The sequence below is a fragment of the Prionailurus bengalensis genome, chromosome D4, assembly GCF_016509475.1.
Source record: "Prionailurus bengalensis isolate Pbe53 chromosome D4, Fcat_Pben_1.1_paternal_pri, whole genome shotgun sequence".
Classification (NCBI taxonomy): Eukaryota; Metazoa; Chordata; class Mammalia; order Carnivora; family Felidae; genus Prionailurus; species Prionailurus bengalensis.
The window spans coordinates 80945656-80970049 of NC_057359.1; the positions used below are offsets into that span (position 1 = coordinate 80945656).

Sequence of the window (24394 nt, forward strand, 5' to 3'; positions counted from 1 at the left end):
ATCCATACAACACCCCTAGGAGACAGATACTGGTATTATTCTCTGTCCCATTTGCAGAGGAGAGAACAGAGAGGTGAAGTCATTTGCCCCAGGTCACACAGCTGATGGCCGCCTGCAGAATGGCTGGATCTCTGAGTCCGGGAGGGGGGGCTGAAGTTTGGGTGTGGGCTCTAGGGCTGTTTGGGCTGATGGGATGGCAGGATCAAGGAGAGGTTTTTTTTTTTGCCTTTTCCATTCTTTTTAAATTATGGCTGCTCTGAATTCTGAACTATTGCTCCCTCAGGCTGCCATAGGTAGTGGGGCTAGACGGGTTCAGGCCTGCAGCCCTATTTGTTACGACCTGTGTGGCGTTTGCTTTTAAATGTGAATTGGTTGCCTACATTTAAGTCAGAAGATTTGTTTGTGTTTTTTGTTTTTTTGTGAGAGAGAGAGAGAGAGACAGAGAGAGAGACAGAGAGAGACAGAGCATGAGCCGAGGAGAGGGAGAGAGAGAGAGAGAGAGAGAGAGAGAGAGGTTCTTAAGCAGGCTCCACACTGAGTGTGGAACCTGATGTGGGGCTCGATCCCACCGCCCCGGGATCTTGACCTGATGAAATCAAAAGTCGGATGCTCAACCAACTGAGCCACCCAGGCTTCCCAAATCAGAAGGTTTTCACATTAAAATCTCGTATCTGCTCTTGAAACTGGATCATCTGGCCGTCCAGGGCCTGCTTTCCAGTAGCACCACTTCGGGCTGGGATTGTGCTCACCCCATGTGGCCTGGCCGGGCCTGCTTCGCTCATCCTCTTCCCTTCCTGGCCCACGCTGGCATTTGTGTTTCCGATTCCTGAGCTGGGTGGGCCACACAGCTGGGGCACGCATCCGGGTGGGGGTCCCGGAGCCCCTCTGAAGATCTCGCTGCTGCTAAGGGCAGGCAGAATCATAATTCAAGGCAAAATGAGTGGCCCCAGAGAGACGTTTGGACAGAGCTTGGGGCTGTTAGAAATGTTACTGTGTTTAGTAGGGCATCCACAGACTCGGCATATGTTTAACGAGCTCTTGCTCTATGCCAGGCACTGGCCAACCCTGGCAGGCCCAAAGAGATATTTAGGACACAACTGTCCTCAGAGAGCCTGTGTTTCAGGAGGTGAGGGTACAGGAAGGATGATGTGTGAACAGTGAGGGTACAGAGGCATTCTAGCCGGAGGAGATGGTGTGAGCAGAGGTTTAGGGCTGGGACCTCAGCAGGGCTCCCCAGCGTGGCCCCACCTTTCCGCGTGGGCCTCCCCGTGTGAGAAATGGCTGGGACTTAGGACCTGCCCAAGACTGAAGAAGACGCAGGGACATTCCCCCCAGGAGCAGTGTGGACTTTGGGGGGAAAGTTCCGTGTGTTTTTCATTTCCAGAGGCTTTTACTCTGTTCTTCTTCTCTCTCTTTTTTTCTTTTTTTTTTTTTTTTTCAACGTTTATTTATTTTTGGGACAGAGAGAGACAGAGCATGAAGGGGGGAGGGGCAGAGAGAGGGAGACACAGAATCGGAAACAGGCTGCAGGCTCTGAGCCATCAGCCCAGAGCCCGACGCGGGGCTCGAACTCCCGGACCGCGAGATCGCGACCTGGCTGAAGTCAGACGCTTAACCGACTGCGCCACCCAGGCGCCCCTCTCTCTCTTTTTTTCAAATGGACTTTATTTTTTAGAGCCGTTTTAGGTTTGCAACAAAACTGAGTGGGAAGGTGCAGAGATTTCCCGTAAAGTCTCTGCACCCCACTGTGCCCGGCCTCCGCCACCATCAACATCCACAGCACCAGGATCCGTGTTTTAATATATAAAAACAGCACACTCCGTGACTTAACATCAAATCACTGTAGAAGGTTATAAAGTGAAAACTAAGCCTCTCCCCTTTCTTGCCCCGCACTCAACACACACACACACACACACACACACACACACACACACACGCTCCCCAGTAGAACCACTGTTTATTTTTTTGAAGAATATGCAAGAACCTGTTTCCATGCATGCTTCCACGAGCTTATCTGTCCAGGGCATCACCCCCCCCCCCGCCACGTCCCGCACCCCCACCCGGCGGGGCGCTGTGTCATTACACACTTTTCCGCCTCACGTTGCAGAGTGGCCACACGGGATTCCATTTTCAGAAGGGACCGTAATTTATTCAGCCAGCCCCCCCCCCCCCAGTGATGGACATGGACGCTGTTGACAGAGTTGGTTTTTTTTCTGCTGCAAACAGATGTGTAAACATCCTTGTACATCTGTTCTTGCACGCTTGTGAGAGTTTACCTGAGGGACGGGATGTAGAAGGAGAATCCATGAATTTAAAATGGACATTATAGGGATCTTCACTTTTGATACGTGTTGCCGAGTTGGCCTCCACCAAGGTTGGGGCGGTTAAGGCTGCTGCCTCCCGTGGCTGAAAGTGGCGATGTTCATGCTCGTCCCCGGGCATCAAGAGCGGGGTGGGGGGGGGGCAGTTTGGGTGTGTGGCTTGGGGCAGGACCCAGCCAGGCCTTTGGAATGTGCTTTTCTCAGGATTCTTTCGTGCTCTCGCATATATCTATGTATCCACAGAAAATCTATGTTTCTGTTTAACAATTAAAAAGAAAAATCATTTATCATTTTGTAACTTGCTCTTTTGCATTCAGATAGTTTTGGAAGGTGCTCCTAGCCAGGACGTGGACCTCCATCTACCTCCCTGTCTCCGTCCGCTGCATTGAGCTTTCCGCAGGCTACCGGGCTCAGGTGCCAGTGTCCCTCTGTCTGGGGGGACATTTACTAGGGAAGTGCGTGTTGCCAGGAACAACACTGCTGTTATTCCTGCCGTGAGCTTGGAGCAGAAGTCACGGTGTGGCCTTGGCTTTGAAAATGGGTCTGGGTCCTTCCAGAGTGACGTGTGGGTCCAGTGCATCTGCTGATTTTGTTTCTCCAGCCCAGGGCTCCTCTCTGCTCAGAGTTGCCACAAAGTCAACTCCTAGCCCCTCCCTTAGCCATCCTGGTTGACTGGTCTGGTGGCCCCCGTTCCGATGATCCTGGGGCGGCTGCCCCTGTCTGCCTGTGAACAGACCTGTCTCTGGTCGAAGGTTGGCATGAACCATGGCTCCCTCATTCATCTGCCAGTATGATTTTCCTCATTTTTCCTCTTGGAAGAGCATCCGTGGGGTGTCTGGGTCTGGCTGAGGGCATGGTGGTAGGGGTGACAAAGAAAAAGACTCACTTAGCCCCTACCCACCGACCGTGCTAGTGGCCATCATTGGCAGCTTCTGCTAAGTGCTAGGAGGTACTGGAAGACTCCTGACTCCACAGAGGGTGGGTACTCAGGGAAGGCTTCCTGGAGGAGGTGAGACTGGGACCAATGGGGTTTGGAGACAAGTCTCTGGGGGAGCCCCCGGGCTGGGACAGGAAAGGAAGAGAGGGGGCCTTAAAAACCTCCTGTAGAGGGACTCCCTGGCCACCTGTAGTTGCAGGGGGGACCAAGCAGGTCCCGAAAAGCCTTGCTAATGGGGAGATTGGGAGCCAGACAGACTGGCCTCAAACTCTGGCTCTGTCAGTGTCTAGCTGTGCTTTCTTGGGCCAGTCACTTAACCTGTCTGAGCCTCAGGTACCATGTCTATACAATGGGATGATAATAGTGTCTTGCTCACAGGGCTGGCTGGAGGATTGTCTGACCTCTTGCCTGGACCCTTGCTGGCCCAGACCTGCACGGCAAGGGCTGCCTGGCGAGTGACTCAGTCCTCTTGGGTGTGAGGTGATAATTGAGTTGGCAGTGGGGTCTGGATGAGGCCGAGACACTTCCCCAGTGGAGTCTGCGGGACTCGGGGATGGGTTCGTGCTGGTGAAGGCAGCAGAGGTGACAGGTTGACTCCCTTCCCCTCTAGGGTCCCACCCCCACCTGGGACCGCTCTTCAGGGGCCGTGTCTGCAAAAAGCAATCCCTTCACGGACAGTGGATAGGTCAGGGGTCTTTGGGGGAAAGGCCCAGGTTAAAAGGCAGCCCTGGGGGATCCCAGAAGGAGGAGAGCCCTGCCTGCTAGTGACAGAGGGCGGGGAGGTGGACAGTCAGCCCCCAGGCTTGGCTCTGCATTCAGAAAATGTGGCCAGAGATGATTTCTGAGCAGGCTTTGGGCGCGTCCTCGCGGCGCCCTTTCTTCCCCGGTAATTAATGGTGCTTTTATCCTCTCTGAGAGGGTGGTGGTGGGTCCAGGGTGGCTGGGCGGGCGCCGGGCAGACAGTGTGAGCCCCCTCCAGCCTTCCTTGGCGATTTATCGCCTGTCAGCCCTGCTCTTTCGGGACATAAAACAAGTTTCCTGGGAGGCAGCCAGGGGCCTTGAGGCCCTGAGCTGGGCCGTCTGAGGCACAGCGTCTCCAAGGGGCCTCCTCGAAGCCTTCCCCACCTAAGCGCTTTGGGATAAGCCCGGACAACCAGGCTGTGGGCACGGGCCTTGGCTCCTGCGGGATCACACCGAGGCAGGTGGGTGAAAATGGAACTCTGAGAAGGTCAGCGACATGCCATGCGGTGCATAGCCGGAACCTGGGCTCCAGGACAAACCCCACTGTTTCCCCTTACCCCCCCCCCCCCCCCCCCCCCGCCACCTCTAAGCCAGGGATTCTTAACCAGGTTCTTAAGCAGGCGTCTCTGGGTGGAATCCAAGAAGGCAGGAAAAAAAAAAAATCCCACCTTTGTTTTCTCTGACCTCTGATTACGGTTACAAATTATAATTCTTTCAATTACAAATGTAGGTGATAAACCACAGTGGCATTAGCTATTCTATGATTTTGTAGAAATCATGGAAATCACAGGCGCTCTCAAGTCGTAGGATAGCTTTGTGGGAGTCTGTAAATAACGCGTTTGTTTATGCTGCAAAATAACAGTAGTTATTAGAACTAGATCTTACTATATAAAGCATTAATAAAAAGCACATATGTTGTTCAAAAAATTTTGGATAATATTCTGATAACTGTATTTCAGTGTCATTGGTTTCCTTTGTAATCTTGGTATTTTATTTTATGCATCTGAAAACATTTTTCCGGGGCAACTGGGTGGCTCAGTAGGCTAAGCGTCTGACTTTGGCTCAGGTCAGGATCTCACGGTTTGTGAGTTCGAGCCCCATGTTGGGCTGTGGGCTGACAGCAGAGAGCCTGCTTTGGACCTTCTGTCCCCCCCTCTCTCTGCTCCTCCCCCACTTATTTTCTCTCTCTCTCTCTCTAAATAAACAAACAAAACCCCCAAAACGTTTTTCTGAGAAGGGAGCCTTAGACCTTGCTAGAGGCCACAGGGGTCCATGGCTCCCTCACAAAGGTAAAGGACTCGCAGGCTGGGCACTCAGGCCGCTCTTGCCTCCCCTTACTCACAAGGTCGAGGTATCAAGTAGACGACTGTCTGCACTCAACCAGCTGCATGCAGGGACGAGGCGGGAGGAGCTTCTAGTGGAAGAAGACCCAGCCCCCCCCCCAGGAGCTCCTAGGCTTGTTGGGGGGTGGGGAGCAGGCACTTTTGCCATAGGGTCCTGATCCTGGGACCGCTTCATGCAGACAGTGGCATTGGATTTGGGCCTTGAGAGTTTTGGAGTAAGAGGCACGGGGAAAGCATATCAGACAAAGGGAGCCGTGTGAGCAAAGGCATGGAGACTGGAAGGCCTGGGGCATAGGTGGTGAGTGTGGACGAGGTGGAGGGAGAGAGGGCAGAGGGCAGGAGGGGAGCGGGAGCCATGAATGCTAGGGCAAAGAAGCCTGCACCCTGTGCCGTTGGCCAGGGGACGGTGGCGAGGGTTTTGCAGCCAAGCGAGGTGACCGGGACGGTCCCTCTGGCTGCCGGGTGGAGGGAAGACGGGAGAGGATGCGGCAGGAAGCTGGGTGGCCATCAAGGAGCCTGGGCAGTCTTCTGGTGGGGGCCTACACTGAGCCTAAACCGAGGGACCTCGGGGAGAGCCGAGAGGGAACTGCCCCAGCTGTGGACTTAGGTGGGGTGGGAGGGCCTTGGGGCCTCAGGCACTGGAGTCTGAGCACCAGCGCTGGAATCCTGCTTCTTTCGGCCGTTGGCTGCATGGCCTAGGCATGTGCATTACCGTCTCAAGGGTCCACTCCCTCCTCTGAGACACGATGGTAATAGGGTGGCATGGGCATGACATGGCACGATGTGTTTAAAGCTGAGCACAGTGCCTGGCACAGAGTAAGTGGTGGGCGTGCCATATAGCTGTGACATATTTTATCACCGGTGATAAAACAGATGGTCCTGGGCACCCGTTGGATGGGAGGGGCTGCAGGGAGAAGACAGGCCGGTCTGAGGTCTCGGATCAGCACTGAGGCCTGGGCCTCTGCACCAGCATCTGACATGGCTCCCGCCGCTCCCCACCAGCCCCCGTGGGCCCTGGGTGCTGCTGTCTTCCCCTTGTCCCAGGGGCGAGGGCGTGGCTGCCGCCTCCCCGAGTTCACATCCTCCACCCAGCTTTGCCTGTGCGAGGCTCCCCCGGCCCCTTGAGTGTGGCCCCCCAGAAAGGGTCAAGCAAAAACTTGGTCTTTTTCCGACACCTCTGGCCATATCTGGCCCAGTTCTCCCCCTCCAGGAGTTCCTAGTGTGGAGAATGAGAGGGGTGCCAGGGAGACGACGTTAGGGGGCTCCTCTTTGATTCCAAGTCCCTGAAAGTGTCTAGACCAGCGTCCTGCATCCAGCATCCAGGAGCCGTCGCCGAGCCAGGAAGCCCGGGGCAAGGTGGGCAAGGGACGAGGGCCGGGTCTTCAAAGTGCACCTTCCCACACTCCCCGCCGGACCCTCACCGGGCACGCCCCCACCCCACGTGGCCTCCCTGCCTCCCCAGGGCCAGGGGTTCCAGCTTTAACTTTGCTGAGTGATTGTGCCGCTCAGGGCAGTGGGAGCCTACTGACGCTGGAGAATAAATTTACCATGTTTTGTAGAGCATGCGGAAGCATATTTGGGGGGTTTAATCTTCTTAATAAATCGTTCTCAGATTGTACGCTATTAAACCCCTGGAAAATTCATGAGCACGCTGGGAATAGAGACCTCATCGGGAAGGTTTGACATGAACAACACAATAAACGCAGCTTCTAAATTGGGTCAGGGAAGCCTCCAAGGCCCAGAGAGAGGACATTCCCTCTCGCTTGGCCTTCCCCGGGCCTATAAATTAATCATGCACACAAAGGGGGCCTTGTCCTCTCTTGTCAGAGCCCGGGGTTGTGTCTGTGCCCACTGACCCACCCCTACTCCCACCTCAGCTGCAAACAGAGCTCCTGGTGAGGCATTTCAGCTCCCGTGCTTTGTTATTCCTGTGTCTCCAAAGCAAGGTGGGTGTTCATTTCAGCAAGAGAGATGTAGGTTAGATAGGGGGAAGAACTTCCTGGCTGACCGTGGGGTGGTGTGAAATCCCGGAATGGGCTGCCCAGGGAACTCTTTTCTTCAGGGCTTTTAAGACCTGGCAGGCTCTGTCTCCCTTTGGCACTCTGGGGCCACTGCCCCGTGACAGCAATGACCAGAACAGACCTTGCCCTAGGGTCTGGTCTCAGGAAGCCAGGCTGGAAATTGCCCCTCTCTGGGCCATCTTGGGGGCATTTATCACCTGCCTGGCCTAAGAGGCCCAGCTGATTGGACACAAGGCCAGCATCCTCCAAGCCCAGACTCTCACCCTGGTCTAACACGTGGCCTTTGGAAAAGGGAAGTCAAGTTAAGTGTCTCTCTGTGGTTTCCAGGCTGCTGCTGAACTTCAGTGGGACCCCTCCCTTCCCTACTGTCCTCTGCCTGTTGGAATCCTACTCAAAGGCCTGGCCCAGATGCCGCCTCTTCTGTGAAGCCTTCCTTGATCTCCACCTGCCCTGCCAAGTCAGGATCAGTTCCTTCCTTCCTTATGCTTCCTCTGCCTTGGGACCTTGTTGGTGGGTCCCTCTGGGAGCTCATGTATCCTACCAGACTATTAGCTCCCTGAGGACGGGGACTGTGTCTGAGCCCTCACAGGACTGTGCTAATACTTACATGGGTTTTCAAATGCCCGCTCCTGGGAAGTGTCTCGTATGCACCCCAGTGTGGGGGCTGAATGGCCTGGCTTCCCGATGCCAGCTGTGGGAGTCCTGGGCCCTGAACCAGGACCAGAGTGGGGACAGAAGGGCAGGCACAGGAGGAAGTTTCTGGCAGGCCGTGGCTGACCCTCTCTTCATTCCCTTGGTTCTGACATTTCACAAGTCTTTATTCTTCTTCCTCTGAGTCTGCTTAAAGCCCTCTGATTCTGCAAGTCTTTGGAGGGAAGTGGAATCGGCCCTCAAGGGTGCACAGCAGCCCCAGGCGCCCCCTTGCTCGTGAAAACCAGCCCTATGCTAGCACAAGCCTGGGCAGGTGCAGCCTCCGTGAGCATTTTGGAAGGGGTGACGTGTAGGTCTGAGGCTGGACAGGCAGGCAGTAGGGGTGAAGTTCACTGTCAGCACCAGGGAGGCCCTGGTGTGGGGGAGGGAGAGAAGCCTTTCTCTGGGGAGAGCGCATTTGGGAGGTGTTCCTGGGTAGCCCACTGGACCAGGCGGGAAGAGGGTGGTCCTGGAGGAACAGGAGAAGGCAGTGGCTGAGCCTCCAGGCCTCAAGTGTGTCAGGGGCTGTGTGTGTGTGTGTGTGTGTGTGTGTGTGTGTGTGTGTGTGTCAAGAAAGCTGGTGGCCCCTGACTTGGTGTGGAGCTGGCCAACACGGGCAGTCAATGCCTCGGGAGGTCAGCAGGTGGAGAAAGAGAGCCTGAGATCTGTGGGGTCAAGGAGGCCTTCAGGCTATTCATTGGATGGCACTAATTCAGTACCTAAAAATAATCCCGGACTCCCCCCAGCACTTCAGAATTTTCCAAGCTCTTTCAGACCTGCAAACTCATTTCAGTCTCCACCAGCCTGGGAGGAAGTGAGTGCCATCCTTATTTGACCGTGGGGGGAAGATAGAGTTCTGGAGCAAATCTGGGGAGAGCCGGTGGCCAGATGGTGGTAGGAACCCTGGGCTCCACGGCCCCAGGTTCCGCGTGGCCTCCTGTGGCCCTGCTCGGACATGGAGTGAGGGAGGCATTGGCCCAGCCCGCGGAGCAGAAGGCCGTCGGGAAGGAAGGTTGGGTGGCAGAGCAACAGATACAGTGGAGAAGTGAGGAGGTCTGACGGGATGGTGGCGACATCAGCGGGGACTTCCGGTGGCACTACTTCGAGGCCAGGCCTTGGGAAAGGAAGGGTTCCCAAAAGCAGAGAGCGTGGGGCATGGAGGTGGATGCCGTCCAAACACAGGGCGCTGGTGGGTGAAGACAGACGGCAGCCGGCAGATTTAGGCCCAGCCAGCTTGTGAAGCCTGGACTCCCCAGCCTGAGCGGCTCCTGCAGGGCCCGGCAGGCCCTCTGAGCAGGGAGTCACATTGAAGGAGCTGCTGTGGAGGACCCCGGGGACAGTCCCAGGCCCAGTGGTCTTTATTGGGGGGCAAACGGTGGCTGCACTCCAGAAATCCCTTCTCTGTCCTCATCCTCCCGGCCAGACCTCTTGCCCCAACCCACTTTTATTCTCCTTTTAGTATAAAGAAGAGAGAAACTTGCCTCTTAAGATGGCAAAGTGACTGAGGATAGGAAAACAATCGGAGAAAGAGAGGTGGTTGCCACGGAAACCATAAAGTAGAAGCAGAAACTTTTGGGACAGCAGACCTAGTGGCCGAGGGCCGTGGCTGTGGGGGGGACCCGGCCCAGGCCAGTCTGGAATGTCCTCTGCTCGATGCCCCAGGGCCAGCTGGTCAGTGCTGGGATCTGTGAGCCCTGGAGCAGGAGGGCCACCCGGTGGCTCCCAAGCCTCGGTGGGGGGGGGGGGGGTGAGGTGCCCGGGACCAGAGTGAGGTAAGCAGCTTGTGATCCGAGGAGGAGCCCGTGTCTTCTGTCCAGATGCCTGCACGGTTCGGAGCCACCAGTCACACTTAGCCTGGAGTAGCACAGAGGTTCCCTACAGGTCTTTGCATGATGTCTCATTTCACTGTTCTAACACGCAGAAATGACTCGGCCCCGGACCGGGCAGTTCACAAGGTAGCTTTCTACATGTTGCCTCATGCAAACCCTGTGATAGTCCTGGGCAGGACAGTATTCGTATTGTAGAGTGGGAAGATGAGGACCAGAGAGGTTAAGGGATTTGCCCGAGGTCACCCGGTGGAGTACTCCCAGGGGTGGGATCCCCACCCCTAAAGCGCTGAGCTGGCCCTGCATCCCTGCCACTTTTGGTTTTATTTTGTTTATTTTATTTTATTTTATTTTGTTTGTTCTCTCTGCAGCTGTGTGCTCCCTGTGCCTCCAGATCTTTCTCATCCCTTACTCTAGTAGCATTTCCTCTGGGGCATTGCTGTTTGCTTCCTGTACAAACCTAGGAGAGTTGCTTCTCCCTGAGGCTCGATTTTCCCATGTGTAAAATGGGCATAATAGTAACTTTGGCCTCTAATGTTTGTTGTGAGTGAAGACCACCAAAGTCAAGCGCTCGGCGCATTGCCTGGCACAGAGGATACCCTCAGAAATCTCTACTGGCTGCACCTGAACCTGGCAAGCACCCAGTGGGGTGAGCAGGGCTGGGATGTAATCTCCTGTATGTTATAGAAGTTTCTTTTTTTTTTTAATTTTTTTTAATGTTTATTCATTTTTGAAAGAGAGAGACAGAGCACAAGCAGGGGTGGGGAGGAGAGAGAGGGGGACACAGAATCCGAAGCAGGCTCCAGGCTCTGAGCGGTCAGCACAGAGCCCGACACGGGGCTCGAACCCACGAGCTGTGAGATCACGACCTGAGCCGAAGTCGGACGCTTAACCGACTGAGCCACCCAGGCGCCTCTAGAGAGGCTTCTTTATCTGTGAAACGGGTCTGATGAGGTCCTGCCTTTCTCGGGGAGTTGGAGAGGTAGACGAAGATCATGTCTGTGGAGCCTTCGGAAACTGTCGAGGCCGGCTGGGGAAAGCATTAGAGTCTGCAGCCCAGCCTTAAAACTGGCCGCTAAGGCCCCCGTGGGCACCGGACACCTCAGCCTACATGGTCTCTGCCAGACTTCCTGCCAGAGGGAGGGGAGGAGGGCAATCGGGACCTGCCCAGTTAATCCTGAGGGCGACGCTCAGACCTGCTTGAGGTTTGGGTCTGAAAGGAGCCTTTGGAATCCCACGTGGCCTCGTGGGCCTGCTCCCGAGTTGGAGCCAAGCCTTCGATTTCTCCGGGGAGAGGCCAGAGAGCCAACTGTATTGTGAACTGGCAGAAAGGCAGCACACTGCGTGCGAAAGATAATGGGGGAAATTTATCGGATGGGCTATAAATCACAGAATGAAAGCACCGAAACCTGTGGGGAGGGAAATTAATAAGTCCTGAGCTATGACTCGTTTCGGGTGGGGGCCGAGGGCATTTGGCCCCATTTCGCTTCACGGCGCTGAGGCCTGGAGGTCTGGGGACCCCCGTGGCACGTTTATGTGGACGGCGCTTTCCCGAATTCACGACTGTGATGCCCCCGCCTCTTGATTGGCAGCAGCCATGCGACGGCACCGGGCTGGGCACCGGGGTTATGATGCGAGCCGGGCAAGCAGGACCCGATCCGCCAGGAGGGCAGCGTGCCGGCAGAGGTAAATGTGACATGAATCACCAAAAAATAGATGTCACTGCACAATGAGGGCTCCCTGGAGGAAAAGGTGCAGGGAGCCCGGAGAAAATGGTGTGGGGCAGGCCTTTGGGGGGAAGCAGGGAGTTTGGGGAGCAAGGGGGGGTCCTCTGGAAAGGAAGACTGAGGGGAGTGGGCCACGTGGCTCAGGGGGGCAGAGGTGGAGGGATGAACTGGAAAGACTGTCCAAAGGCAAGTAAGGCCAGGGTGGCTGGGACAGAGGGCTGTTGTAAAATGCTCTCTCCGGCTGCTTCGTGGAGAATCGACTCGGGGAACATTTGGGAGGACGAGTCAGGAGCTGTGGGCGTCCCCAAAGCTAGAGACGGTGGTCACCTGGATTTGAGTCATGACAGCAGAGCTGGAGAGAGGTGGACGGACCCAAGCTAGTCTTTGGAACGACCAATAGCCTGCTTCACAGAGGGGCTCGGAGTCTAGGAAGCACGCATGCTCCGAGTGGAAACAGTGGGAGCAAAGACATGAAGGAGAGAAGGGGGGTGCGGGTCGCTGGAGACCAACATGACCAAGGAAAATAGGTGGGTGTAGGCTGGAGAAGTGAGATCAGGAACTGGGGCCACACCCAGGGACCACCACCTTGGCGGGCAGTAGAAGCCAAGTGCCCTGCCTCACTGCTCCACGACGCCCTTTTGCAAACAAAATTACCCAGGGACACGTGAGGGGAGATTACGTGCAGCAGTACTGGGTCACCATTAGGGACTAGGCTACGTGAGATCGAGTCCCGTGCCTGCCACAATCACCTTTCCGTGCCTGTAAAAAAGGAGAGGGTGTTGTTATACGGACTCATTGAATTAATGCTGCCTGGCAGAGAGCGGGCTCTGTATTGGGGTTAATAACTGTGTCCTGTGTGACCTTGGGCAAGGCTCTCCCCTCTCTGGGCCTTGGTTTCTCCTGGCTGGTTCTGCAAATACTTCAGGTGAAGGTTCTCTCGAATCTCTGTGGGGCCGGCAAGTGTCCAGCTTCTGAGGGTGGCCAGAGGGCAGCAGTAAGCTGTCAGTGTCACCTCAGATGGGACTGTGGCCCTCCCAGCCCTGTAAAGGGACACCAGGCCTACTGGAGCTGTAAGGGGATATTTTAATCAGCCCAGGACCTGGTGAGGTCGCAGGGCACACAGACCAGGACAAAGGGGGCCAGTCAGGGCTGCTGCCTGGCCTGAGCTGACCTGCTGGGCCCCAGAATCTAGGCAGGCTATGGGGAGCTGGGGAGGGAGGTGGAAGCTGGGGGCTTCTCTGAGGGGCGAGGACTGTGGGTAAACTTTGTTATTCTCCATTCTGAGCCTCAGTTTGCCCGTCTGTACTGTAGAGTTCTGAGAAAGGGACAGGAGACAGATAGGTTGCAGTTTAGGAGAGGCTTGTGACACTGTTGAGGGCTGGAGTCCCAGAACCCACAGAGCCAGGGACCTGAGAGAGAGCCAAAGGGGGCTTGTATGGCCAGCATGGGCTCACTCTCTGCTAGGTAAAAATGCAGACTCCTGGGCTCTTCCCAGACTGGCTAAACCGCTGTCCCCAGTAGGCCTGGGCATCTGCATTTTAACCTGCTCTCCAGGGTACCGAAGCGCCTCAAATCTGAGAACCGAGGTTTTGCGCCATCCCCTTTGCCCCCGAGAGGGTGGGGGAGGCCAGTTCATGTCACTCAGCAGGCTGGAACCCTGTGCCACGACACCCTGGGGATCTCAAAGGGCACAGTCCTCCCCACGGGGCACCAGGGCCAAGGACTTTGTCCTAGGGATCTATAGCCCAGTAGGGGGCAGCACTGAAGGCCGCTCCTGAGGGCTCCAGGCTGCTCTGTGGGCCCCCCACCCCAGCAGGGGCAACAGGAGGACACAAGAAAGAGGTCAGAGAAAGCAGGTCTAGAAAATTCTGAAGCCACCTTGCAGCTTCCTGGGGCAGAGGCTACAGGGGAAGAGGAGAGGGCTGTGGGTCAGGCAGGCAGGCAGCAAAGGGGCTTTCATAACCCAGGTTGCCCTTTGCTGTCTCAGCCCCGCTGTCCCCCCCCCCCCAGGCCCAGGGCCCTCTGGGCTTTCTAATAAAGATCAGCCAGAGGTCACCCCCCCCCCCCAACTTAGGCATTTTAGCCAGGAGGGGGGTGGGGGTGGGGCTGCTCAAACTAGCTCCTCCTTACTGTGCCTGGAATAGGTTCATCTGCTACTGGGAACTGAGAGAGGATCTGGGGACATCTGAGTGACCCTGGGCAAGTCCCAAGCTCTCTGACTCCTGGGTCAAGTGTGGGCTGACCACTAGATCCCTAAAGGCCTTCTGCAATTCCTAGTTGTGGGAAGGCACTGTCACTTTTAGACTTTCTGAGGACAGGGGCCAGTTTGGTAGTGAGCTCCCCATTGTCAAAGGTATGCCAGACGAGTCTGGGTGAATTTTGCTTCCTTTTAGGCCTTTGCCTGTGGTCCTGGACCACATACCATCTGCCTGTCTATGTTAATCATTAGTCACCAGGAGAGCCCCACCTGGTGAGAGGGGCAAGTCCCAGCCAAGGGGACTGCTGATTTCCAGGATGCCCCTGAACTTGTTTTCCTTGGCCCCAAACTTTGAGCTACTTCCTGTTTGAGCAGGCACAGAAATTCTAGGGCCCCAGCCCTTCCTCCTCCCCCTGGTGGAATTTCCAGACAAAATGCTGTTCCCAGAGTGGGGGCAGGGCCGGCATTGTTCTTGCTGTCTAGAGTTGAGGGGTGACAGGTCACAGAAGCTACACTTAATTCTCACCTATGTGGCCTTGAGATGCCAGCTTTGGGCCTGGAGGGATCCCCAGGAAAAGTCCAGTAAATGTGAGAACCGTGGCTCTGGCCCAGCCTGCCCCTCCTCTAACACCTGCTGTGGTTCCCATCTATGTTCCAGACTGGGCACAGAGGCTCTGAGTATCAGCGCCAAGGGTTCACTCAGGCCAACCCCACTTTACAGGAGGGGAAACAGGGGGCAGGGGACTATGAATGGGAGGGGACTTGCTCAGAGGCACACAGCAGAGCAAAGGCACTCATTCATCCGTTCGCTTATTCTGTGCAAGCTCCTGGTTAGAGTCAGGACTTACAGCCTGGCCTCCTGATCAGCTCCAGGTTGCTGCTTAAAAGTAAACTCTGAAGCCTGCTGTCTACATGTCACAATGAAGACAGCCAGGCCCGGAGAGGTGAAGTGAATGGCCCCTGGCACCACGGCTGCCCTTCTTGAGAAAAGAATGGGAGCTTTGAGCCGGGCTCCTTCCAGTCACCTCATTCACCGGGTATATATTGAATGCTGTTTTGTGCACTGGGGACATGGCTGTGACAGGACTAAACAAGGCCCCTGCCCTCATTACAGTTTGAGGGAAGAAAAGCAGTTAGTGAACAACCAAATACACAGATAAGATAGTTTTAGGATGCAGTAAGTTGAAGAAAATAAAACAGGGCAGTGGGACAGGGGGTGGCGATTGGGGCAGAGGCACTTGAGACAAGGTGGCGAGGGTAGGCCTCTGAAGGTGTGTTATTTGAGCTGAGGCCTAAATGACAGGAAGGAGCTGGCCATCCGAAATTCCAGGGTCAGTGTGTGAGGGAAAAGGAACAGCACGTGCAAAGGTCCTGAGGCGGGGCCATGTTTGGCATGCTCAGAGATTGGAAAGACATCTAGTCAAGTCTACAACCATCTTAGCCAGCGGCTCTCCAATAAAGCTGTGAGAAAACTCCTTTAAGAATATAGCTTCCTTGGCCTCGCCCACCAAGATTTGGATTCGATGATGCTGGGAGTGGGGCCCCAGAACCTGTTTCTGAAGGCTCCGATGTAGTTCCTGGGCATCTGGCCTATCCCCTCACCTGCAGGCTTGCCTTATAAAGCCAGGCCTTCCCTGATCGTTGCAGAATGGGGATCAGAGAGGGCTATGACTTACCAAAGTCAGGCAGTCACACAGCGGCAGATCTAGGCCTAGAGCCCTGATCCTCTGCCTCCCCGATCAGGGTTCTTTCCTTACATTTCACTCCTCCCCATATGGAGGTGCCACCTGGGCCTCACTGCCACTTGGGCCTACCTCCCCATCTCTTCTGCCTGACCCCACCCCTCACATACTCCATACAGCCTCCTCCGGAGTCCCCACATCATCCTCTCCTCCAGCCTCACCATTCTACACACTGCCCCCAGCATATGCCTTGCTGGTTTTTACCTCAGGGCCTTTGTTCTTGCCGTCTCCCCCTCCAAGAATACAGTCCTCTGCTCTCTACCCAGTCAAATCCTACTCAGCCTTCTGGTTCAATGCCAGTGACTCTTTTTTCAGGCAGTCTTCCAGGATTTCTCCCTCCTCTGAATTCCTTAGTGCTGACTTTAAATCAGATGGGGTCACCCATTTTCCCCAATTGCTGCCACCTTCTCTCTTAGTGAGTCTTCCTGAGAGTTCACTCTGGGCTGGTAACTATGCTGACCAGCTTTGGCTGTCCTGCTCTCGAGGGGCCCAGATTAGCGAGAAAAGAAATAGGCCTGAGGGACAGATGTTGACCAGTTTATACACAAGGTTTTTTGTTTTGTTTTTTTTAACTTAAAAAAAAATGTTTATTTGTATTTGGGGGTGGGGAGGAGCACAGAGAGAGGAAGAGAGAGAATCCCAAGCAGGCTCTGTGCTCTCAGCGCAGAGCCCAATGTAGGGCTTGATCCCACAAACCGTGAGATCATGACCTGAGCTGAAATCAAGAGCTGGATGCTCTGGGGCGCCTGGGTGGCTCAGTCGGTTGAGCGTCCGACTTTGGCTCAGGTCATGATCTCACGGTTTGAGGGGTTTGAGCCCCACATCAGGCTCTGTGCTGCCAGCTGGGAGCCTGGAGCCTGTTCCAGATTCTGTGTCTCCGTCTCTGTCTCTCTGCCCCTCCCCCACTTCTGCGCTCGCTCTCTCTCTCAAAAATAAATACACATTAAAAAATTTAAAAAGAGTCAGATGCTCAACCGACCGAGCCACCAGGCACTATACACAAGGTTTTGATCTGCTATGATATTTGACCTTCTGCGACCTCACAAAGTAGAAGTGTCATTAAGCCCATTCTACAGTTGAGGAACTGAAGGCACTGATCTGGGGTCACGCAGTTAAGGAGTGCTGGTTCCTCACCCCGAATCCCACACTCTTTCGGCACCCCGCCTAGACGGGAGCCTCCTAGGAGCTGGCTCCTGGGCCAGTTCATCTGTCCTCCTCAGTGGGATCTGCGAGGATTGAGTGAGGCCCCTCCCAGCTGGGACCCAGGCCCGTGCCAGCCATCAAGTGGCTCACAGATGACCAGGCAGGACGGCCTGGGAAGGGAGGGGGCTCTCCGACCTCACGCTGGGACCATATGCCACCCCCTCTGGTCACCCAGTGGGCGTGGAGCTGTCTGGGCCCATTAGATGGAAGGGGAGGAGGAAGCCCCGGAGACCCGGAGCCTCAGCCCCAGGCCTGGGCCCCGAGAAGGAGGGGCCGTGGGCCCACCTGGAGCTTGGCAGCATTTCTGGGTCAGGGCAGGGAGAGGAAGTACAGGGAGAGAGTTGCACCAGGCCTGGCCATCTGGGTTGAAACGCCGGCTGCTAGGGAGGGGGTGAGGAAGGAGGGCCGGGGCTGGGCCCTGGAGACTGGATCCCAGGCTTCCCCAGCCCTGGGATTGGAGCCCTGAGCTTGGGGGGCAGCCGGTCCGGAGTGGAAGCCCAGTGCACCCGCGGGCAGAAGGCAGCAGGCATTCTGGCAGGGGCGGTCTGGGGGACTGAAAGGAGAAAGGGGGTCTTGGCAGTTCTGTTTAAGTCCCAAGCTGGCCTTACCCCCCAACACCCACGTGTGACATCGGGCGAGTCACAACCTCTCTTGGCGTCCCTTTTCCCTCTGTGGGGAGTGACGCTGCCCCACTGTGACTGTTCCGTGCTGGGGTGTGAGGGGCAATCAGACCCGTGATGATTGGGGAACTGATGCCACATCTGGGTTTGTGATGAGTGAGGCAGCGTCCTCGGGGCAAGTGGCTGTTCCGTGAGGCCTCAGTTTCTCCGGCTCCATCGTCTACTCTGCCGGTGCCTTCTAGCTCTGTCATCCCAGGATTTTTTGGCAGGTTGTTGGCATTGACGAAGGAAATACATATTATCTGGGCCTCTGGAGGGAACACATAGGTGCTGGTTTGAGACTGGAAGAAATTTCTTTTTTTTTTTTTTTTTTTTCCCAATGTTTATTTATTTTTGGGACAGAGAGAGACAGAGCACGAATGGGGGAGGGGCAGAGAGAGAGGGAGACACAGAATCGGAAACAGGCTCCAGGCTCTGAGCCATCAGCCCAGAGCCCGACGCGGGGCTCAAACTCACGGACCACGAGATCGTGACCTGGCTGAAGTCGGACGCTTAACCGACTGCGCCACCCAGGCGCCCCAGACTGGAAGAAATTTCTACATCCCGATGGAATCCTGTGGAGGTGGGCTGGGCTGAGGCGTCTCATCCCTAACACGAGGGAATCTGAGGCCCAGAGATGTCAAGAGGCTTCCTCTAAGTCACACAGCACCCAGAGAAACACAATGAGCTGCCAACTGGCCTCCTCCCCTGCTGGAGGTCTGGTGTCTCCCAAGGGTGTCTCTCACCCTCAGTCCAGCTGTGGGTGGCTTTAGACAATACACTCCCCAGGGGTCTACACCCACATTTGGCCAGTCCCCCAGTGCCACCTTTGTTGAGGGGGGGCAGAGCCATCCGAGCCTGGGGTCAGCACGGCCCTGAGTGGGCCATTGTCTGGGAAGGATGTTAGTAAATTTGTTGGTGGCTTTACGGAGGGAGTCTGGGGGGCAGTGGAGCTGGTGGACACCCGGCTGGGCCTCGAGTGTGACCTCACAGGGCTTGTTTCCACTTCCACCGCGTGGGGAGAGCCCCTGTTCCACCGCAGCCTGACAGAGGTCCTCCTCCTGGCCCTGCCGTGTTCCTGGACGCAGGCAGAGGCCCGTGACCTCAACCATCAGTGCCCCCCCCCGCCCCACATACCCCTGCCCAGGGCTTCAGCCACTCAACGCTTGAGGCTGGCCTGGCAGGCGGATGCATTCAAGGCTGCCTGGCCGGGACTTCCCCTGGTCACTGCTGTCTACCCTTGTCCCGACAGGAAGCCTGACAGGTCTGAGCCCTCTCGACACCCATTGTGTGGGGCCTGGTGTGGGCTCCAGTGTTTCCCCTGTCAGGACTGCTAATCTTCTTCACCTCCTCCTGTTCCTTGTCGAAGCCGGCTTTTATGAAAAGTTCCAGGCTGCTACCCCTCCTCTGTCTCTGGGTTAAGTCCTGCTCAACCTTAAGAACTTTGCTTTTTCCAGCTTGCCTGGGTTCCAATCTGGAATCCTTAGCACAAGCTGTGTGACGTTAGGGAACTTACTAACCCTCTCTGTGCCTGCAATATTTTCCATAAAACGAAGGCGGTAACCACCTGCCTCATGATTTATGTGAAATTTAAGGAGATAATGTGCAGTGAACGCTACAGACAGGGTCTGGCACACAATAAATGCCAAATATGGTTTATCAGTATTAAATACAAACTTCATCCTCAGACAGATCTTTCCAGGACAACCTTGTAACCCTCCTCTGTGGAAAGTCTTGGACTTTTGTGGTCCCCTTCGGGGGTGAGCACCTCTCCTCCCTGGGTGGAATCTAATGTTAGATGAATGCTTCTTCCTGCCCTTACACAGAATGGCCCCTCAGTAAGGGCCAGGCCCTTCTGCCTTCTGCTCACCTCTGTCCTAACACTGGAGGGAAATGGTCCTTTACGGGCAGTTTCAGCCTTTTCAGGGGTAATTCTGACAATATGCATTTTTGTTCCTCAATCACTGACTTTATTTTTAAATTAAAAAATATTTTTTTTAATGTTTATTTTTGTGAGAGAGAGAGAGAGAGAGAGTGAGCAGGGGAGGGGGAGACAGAGAGGGAGACCCAGAATCCGAAGCAGGCTCCAGGCTCTGTCTGAGCTGTCCGCCCGATGCGGGGCCCAAACTCACAAACTGTGAGATCGTGACCTGAGCTGAAGTCGGATGCTTCGCTGACTGAGCCCCTCGGTGCCCCCCTCCCACACTGACTTTAAAGCTAACTGTGGGATGGGGAGACTGCACTAGGCTGGCCCCCACCCCTGCCTCCGGTGCCTCTCTTGACCTGGCCCCTGCCTGGCTTGTGGTTTACCTGGACTTACAGCCCAGCTCTAAGGCTGCCCACCCCCACTGCTTCCCAGCAGGGTATTATTCTTCTCCTGACATCCAGATGCTGACAGTTCTCTACCCAGAGGGAATGTCTTGGGGTCCCTCTCTTCCTGGTCTTCTCTGGTGTCCTCCATTACACAGCCCAAGTGGTGGGGTGTGGTGGGCTCCAGAGGGTCTCTCAGTGGGGCCCAGACTGCTCTAATGCGGTGATATGTGAGCTGGGTCCTGAGTGATAAGGAGGGGTTCACCAGATGCAGAAGGAAGAGCTTCATTGCAGCCATCTGATCAACAATGCGAAGGCAGGTGGGAAGGAGCAGGTGTCTTTGGGGAGCAGATCGCTAAGGGGCTGGAGTGGGCAGGGGTACAAGGGGATGTGGCTGTTCTGTGACAGAGCTTGGTCCTTTTCAGTACTCTGCGAGTTCACCTGTAGAGGCTTTGGAGGGCAGGAGGAGGGGGGTGGAGGGTTAGATCTGATTTAGCCAGTCCCTGTCCCCCGCCTGCCTGCACTTACTAAACATTCAGACTCCCAGGCCCCATCTGGAACCACCAAATCAAGTGTCTTGGGGGAACCCAGAAATATACATGTTTAACGAATGGGGTGATTTGGAGGCTCAGGGGTGTGAAGGCTGCAGCCTTGATCCCAACCCCAAACAGCAGGTTGAGGAGGCGGGAGGTGGGCCTGTTCAGGAGACCCTCTGCGGTCGAGATAGGAGTGGAGAACAAGACCACCGACAGACCGTGGGCTCTGTGGGACCCCGGCTCACGGATCAGCAGGGCCTGGGAAGCCTGTGCTGGCCAGGGCAATCACAGAGGGCTTCCCTTTGGAGGGGAATGTCGCAGGAAATGGTGGTAGGGAGGGTGTTTTGAAGTGCCCCTCCTCTTGTCTAGGTGGCCTCCAGAAAGGGGGCTGCTTACATTTAAAAGGAGGAGGCCACAGGGGCAGCGAAAGGGAGTGGGTGGCTTGCTCCACAGCAGCGGGATTGATTCCAGATGCTCTGCTGGGGTGTGCAGGGAGCTGCCTTTTGTCTGCCTGCCGCCCTGGGGGTCCTGGGACAGGAGAAGGGACAGGGGGCCCAGGCGCCTTGTCTTCCAGCTCTTCCCCTGTCCCCTGCCTCCTCAGTACCCCAGTTGGTTCCTACTCCGGACCCTCCTGAGGCCTGCAGAGATGTTCAAAGGCCAGGAATGCAGAGGCTTCTTCCTCTTCTATAGCTGACCCTCTTCCCGCCACAAGGTAGATAGGTGGGGGGGGGTCCATAGCTTCTCCTTGCAGGTGGGGAAACTGAGGCACAGAGGACTTGAGAAGCCCAAGCGTAAGCAGAGAGACTATGCCAAACCTTTGGAGCCCAACTGTGTTTACAGATGAGGTCCTGAGCTCCTAGCTACATCCCCCCTCCCTCTACGCACACACAACAACAACTAAATCTGCCAGCTGGGGAGGCCAGGCCAAGACCACTCGCTTTAGCCACTGAGAGTCTGTTGGCAGGGAACCTCTCGTCCCCTGATTGAGCAGGGCATTCCTGCTTTGGGAAGGAAACCGGGCCTGATGAACTCCAAGCACTGGGAACAGGACTGTTTGCCCCACCTTGAGCTGGACTTCCTGGGAGCCCTCCAGCCCCCAAAACTGGAGGGCCTGGCTGTGGAGGTCATTCTTTAGAGTGACAGGTGTCTGTGGGAGCCCCACCTGAGTGGGGAGGCTGAGCCAGAGGATGATGAATGCTAAGATGGCCCACAGCTTGCCTCTGGATGGAGGGACTGGGTACAGCTTTTCCCTGGGGCCTCTGCTCTTGGAAAAGAGGCTCCTGGGCAGTGTTAGCTATTGAGAATGAGCTGGAGCAATACTTAATGCCACGGACGTTAATGGTATCCTTGCAGGCACTGTGGTTTTCCATCTGCCCCAGGGACTGGCCAGCACTCTGGGGAGAGGGGCCAGAAGGGTTCTTTGGACAACCCAGATTAGGTTTGGAGAAGCAGTACCCCTCCTGCCCCTCCCCCCCTCCCCATCCCAGGATGGCGCCTGGCTTCCAGCTGTGATCCAGGCTCCTCCTGACCTGGGGGCCCTCCCCCTGGCTGAGGGAGCCCGAGAGGGGGCTCCCTTTGCGAGGTGCAAAACCCGGCCTGGATTTCTGCCCAGACTGCCCCGCCGCCCCCTCAGGGCCACGCCTTTCCAGCTGTTCTGGAGGGCTTCCAGACTGTCTCCAGCGCCCATGTGTGACTCCCTAAGACTGCATGTTGGGAGGCAAGACCACTAGCCTCTGCCACTTTCTGTATGACAAAGGCAAGTCAGCCCTCCCTGGCAGGGCCTCAGTTTCCCCTTGAGGGAAGGGAGCTCCTGCAGGTAGTTGTCTGAATAATTTACAAGGTAAATCCAGCTCCAGGGACAAGTTAGGGGAGAGACAGAGACAGACAAGGGCCAGGATGGTCAGGGAAGGCTAGAGAATTTGGGTCCTGGAAGTAGGGCCTTTGGGCCAGGCAGACCCTTTTGGGAGTAGGGCAAAGAGGAGTGAGAAGGAGGCAGCTGCAGGGGAGGCTGGAGAGAGTGGTTTGGTTGGGGCGCAGTGGTTGGAGCTTCAAATACCAAGGAAGGTTGTTTGGACTTGGGGAGCCGTGGAAAGTTCTTGAGCTGGGGAGTGAGTGACCTGGAGAAGTTTTTCAGCACAAGGCCATAGCAGGAGCTGGCAGCTCTCTTCTCCCAGCCTCAGTTTTGCGTCTCTCCAGGAGCGTCGGGACTCTTATGCTGCCTTCCCGGAGCAGCTGTGAACGCTTGGCGGGGAGGCAGACCTCACGGCCTCCGTGGTGGTGGCGTATTTGGGGGACGGTCTAGATCACAGGGGGCAGAATGTTGAGATTTGGCCAACCCTACGAGATACGCGGGTGTTCATTACGCTCTCTCTACTTCCTGTGCGCTTGAGAGAGAAACACCACAATTGTAATTATATACAAATAATATGTGTATCCAACGGGACCATTTTTAAACTGTGAAGAATAGGCAAGTTTTCTGCGTGAAAGGGATGTCTTTTCAAGCCAGCGAGGGCCAGGAGCTCGCCAGGCGCTGTTTGTGGATCCACACTCAGCCCTGTGAGCTTGGGGCAGAAACGCGCCCTGCAGCGTCAGCCTCATTAGGACCCTAATTGAAGGTGACCGGTTTCGCCGCGCGGTGCCCGCCTCGCCGACTTGCTTGCGTCCTGTCCGGTGTCCGGGAGCGCACGCACGCGAGTGTGCACGGTCTACCCCCGCGGGCGAGCTGGTGCGCCCCGTGCGTCCTGAGGTCGGGCGACTGTTCTCAGGCGCGAGGGGCGCGGACGGTGACCCTCCTGGGGACCTGCCTGGGGTCCCGGGGCACTCCGGGCCGCCTCGCCCCGCCGACTCCAGGCCGGGATTTCTCCTGCACTGACTTTCCGGGCCGGTGCCAGCCCGGCCTCCCTCCCGGTCCCCGGCCCCCGCCGCGGGGCCGGCTGCTCGGAGAGGGCGGGGGCGGGAGGAGGAGTTTGAGCGACTTTGTGGGGCAGCCGTGGCCTCGGCGGCGACCGCACCAGCGCGCGGGAGAAGGCAGGGACGCCCGCCGGGCGGGCCGGAGCGCGCGATGGGGCCCGTGTGAGCGCGCCCAGGCCCGGCCCGGTGCCCGGCGGGCGGCAGCATGTCCGCGGGCGGCAGCGCCAGGAAGAGCACCGGGAGGCCCTCCTACTACTACCGGCTGCTGCGGCGGCCCCGGCTGCAGCGACAGAGGAGCCGCTCCCGCAGCCGGACCCGGCCCGCCAGGGGTAGGCGCCACCCCGACCCCTGACCCTTGGGTCCCCTCTACCGCCACTTCACCACCTGATGCCCGGAATGCCAGGGACCCCCGATCCTCCTTCAGTCTAGATAACGGGAACCCCCCGCGCCCTTTCTGGCTGCCCATTACTGTGTCCGCTTGATCCCCTCCCCCCTCCCCCCCAGCTTCTCCGTCATCCGCCACCGTCCTGGGGAATCCGAAGATCCCGTCTCCCCTTGTGCCTGGGGCAGGGGAAGGGAAGACTGCCATCGGGTTCTCTTTCTTCCCTTTCTCAGATTCCACCTCCTGTACCACTGTGCCTCAGTGTACCCAGCAGCCTGGCAATGATGTAATTTTGAGAGGGTCTTGGCTTTTCCTTACCTTTCCTTGAGAGCTTCAGCCTCTCAGCTTAGGGCCGGCGCCCATCTCAGTGCCCCCCCCCCCCCCCCACAACTTCTCTCCCCAGGGACTTAGGCTTCTCCCCCTCTTGGGTGGAGGGACAGGTGATTGGACTTCAGAGGGTCCTGTCCCAGGAGTCCTTGGCTCCAAAGGAGCTGGAGCTTTTGAATCTGCCTGGGACCCCTCGGAGTGGGTGGGCCCACCTCCTTTGAAAAGTTTCTCTCTTTCAAGTCAGGAGGCAGGACAGGGAGGAGGGGAAATGGGAACAGCATTTTCTTTTTTCCAGTAACTGGATCCTCAGTTGGGAGCGCATGTGATCCAGGAGGCTGCTTTTTGGGTCGGGGAGGGGGGTGGGGAAGCACAACTTCCTTCCGAGGTTGGGCACCAGGTTGGGTGCAATGGAGTTTAGGGAGAGGACTCCCCGGAAGGAGGAGGGCTTCAAAGGGGCCTTGGTCAAGGGCGAGGGAGAGAGAGGGGGAGAAAGAGAGGGGGAGAGAGAGAGCACGCACGTGA

General features: G+C 56.5%; 1 protein-coding gene across 7 annotated transcripts in view; it reads left to right on the forward strand.

The window, feature by feature from the left end:
* The window catches only part of LOC122474681 (DAB2 interacting protein), a 188312-nt gene that overhangs the window by 43442 nt on the left and 120476 nt on the right, over positions 1-24394 (forward strand). For 2 of the 7 annotated variants that reach the window (XM_043565704.1, XM_043565705.1), the window contains exon 1: positions 23268-23492. The exons of 3 other annotated variants lie outside the window; for them this stretch is intronic. In XM_043565704.1, coding sequence (XP_043421639.1) covers positions 23369-23492 — 124 coding nt within the window. In that variant the 5' untranslated portion in view covers positions 23268-23368. Of the gene's footprint in view, positions 1-23261; positions 23493-24394 lie in introns of those variants that run through there. 2 more of the 7 variants (XM_043565708.1, XM_043565707.1) reach the window with 2 other exon arrangements.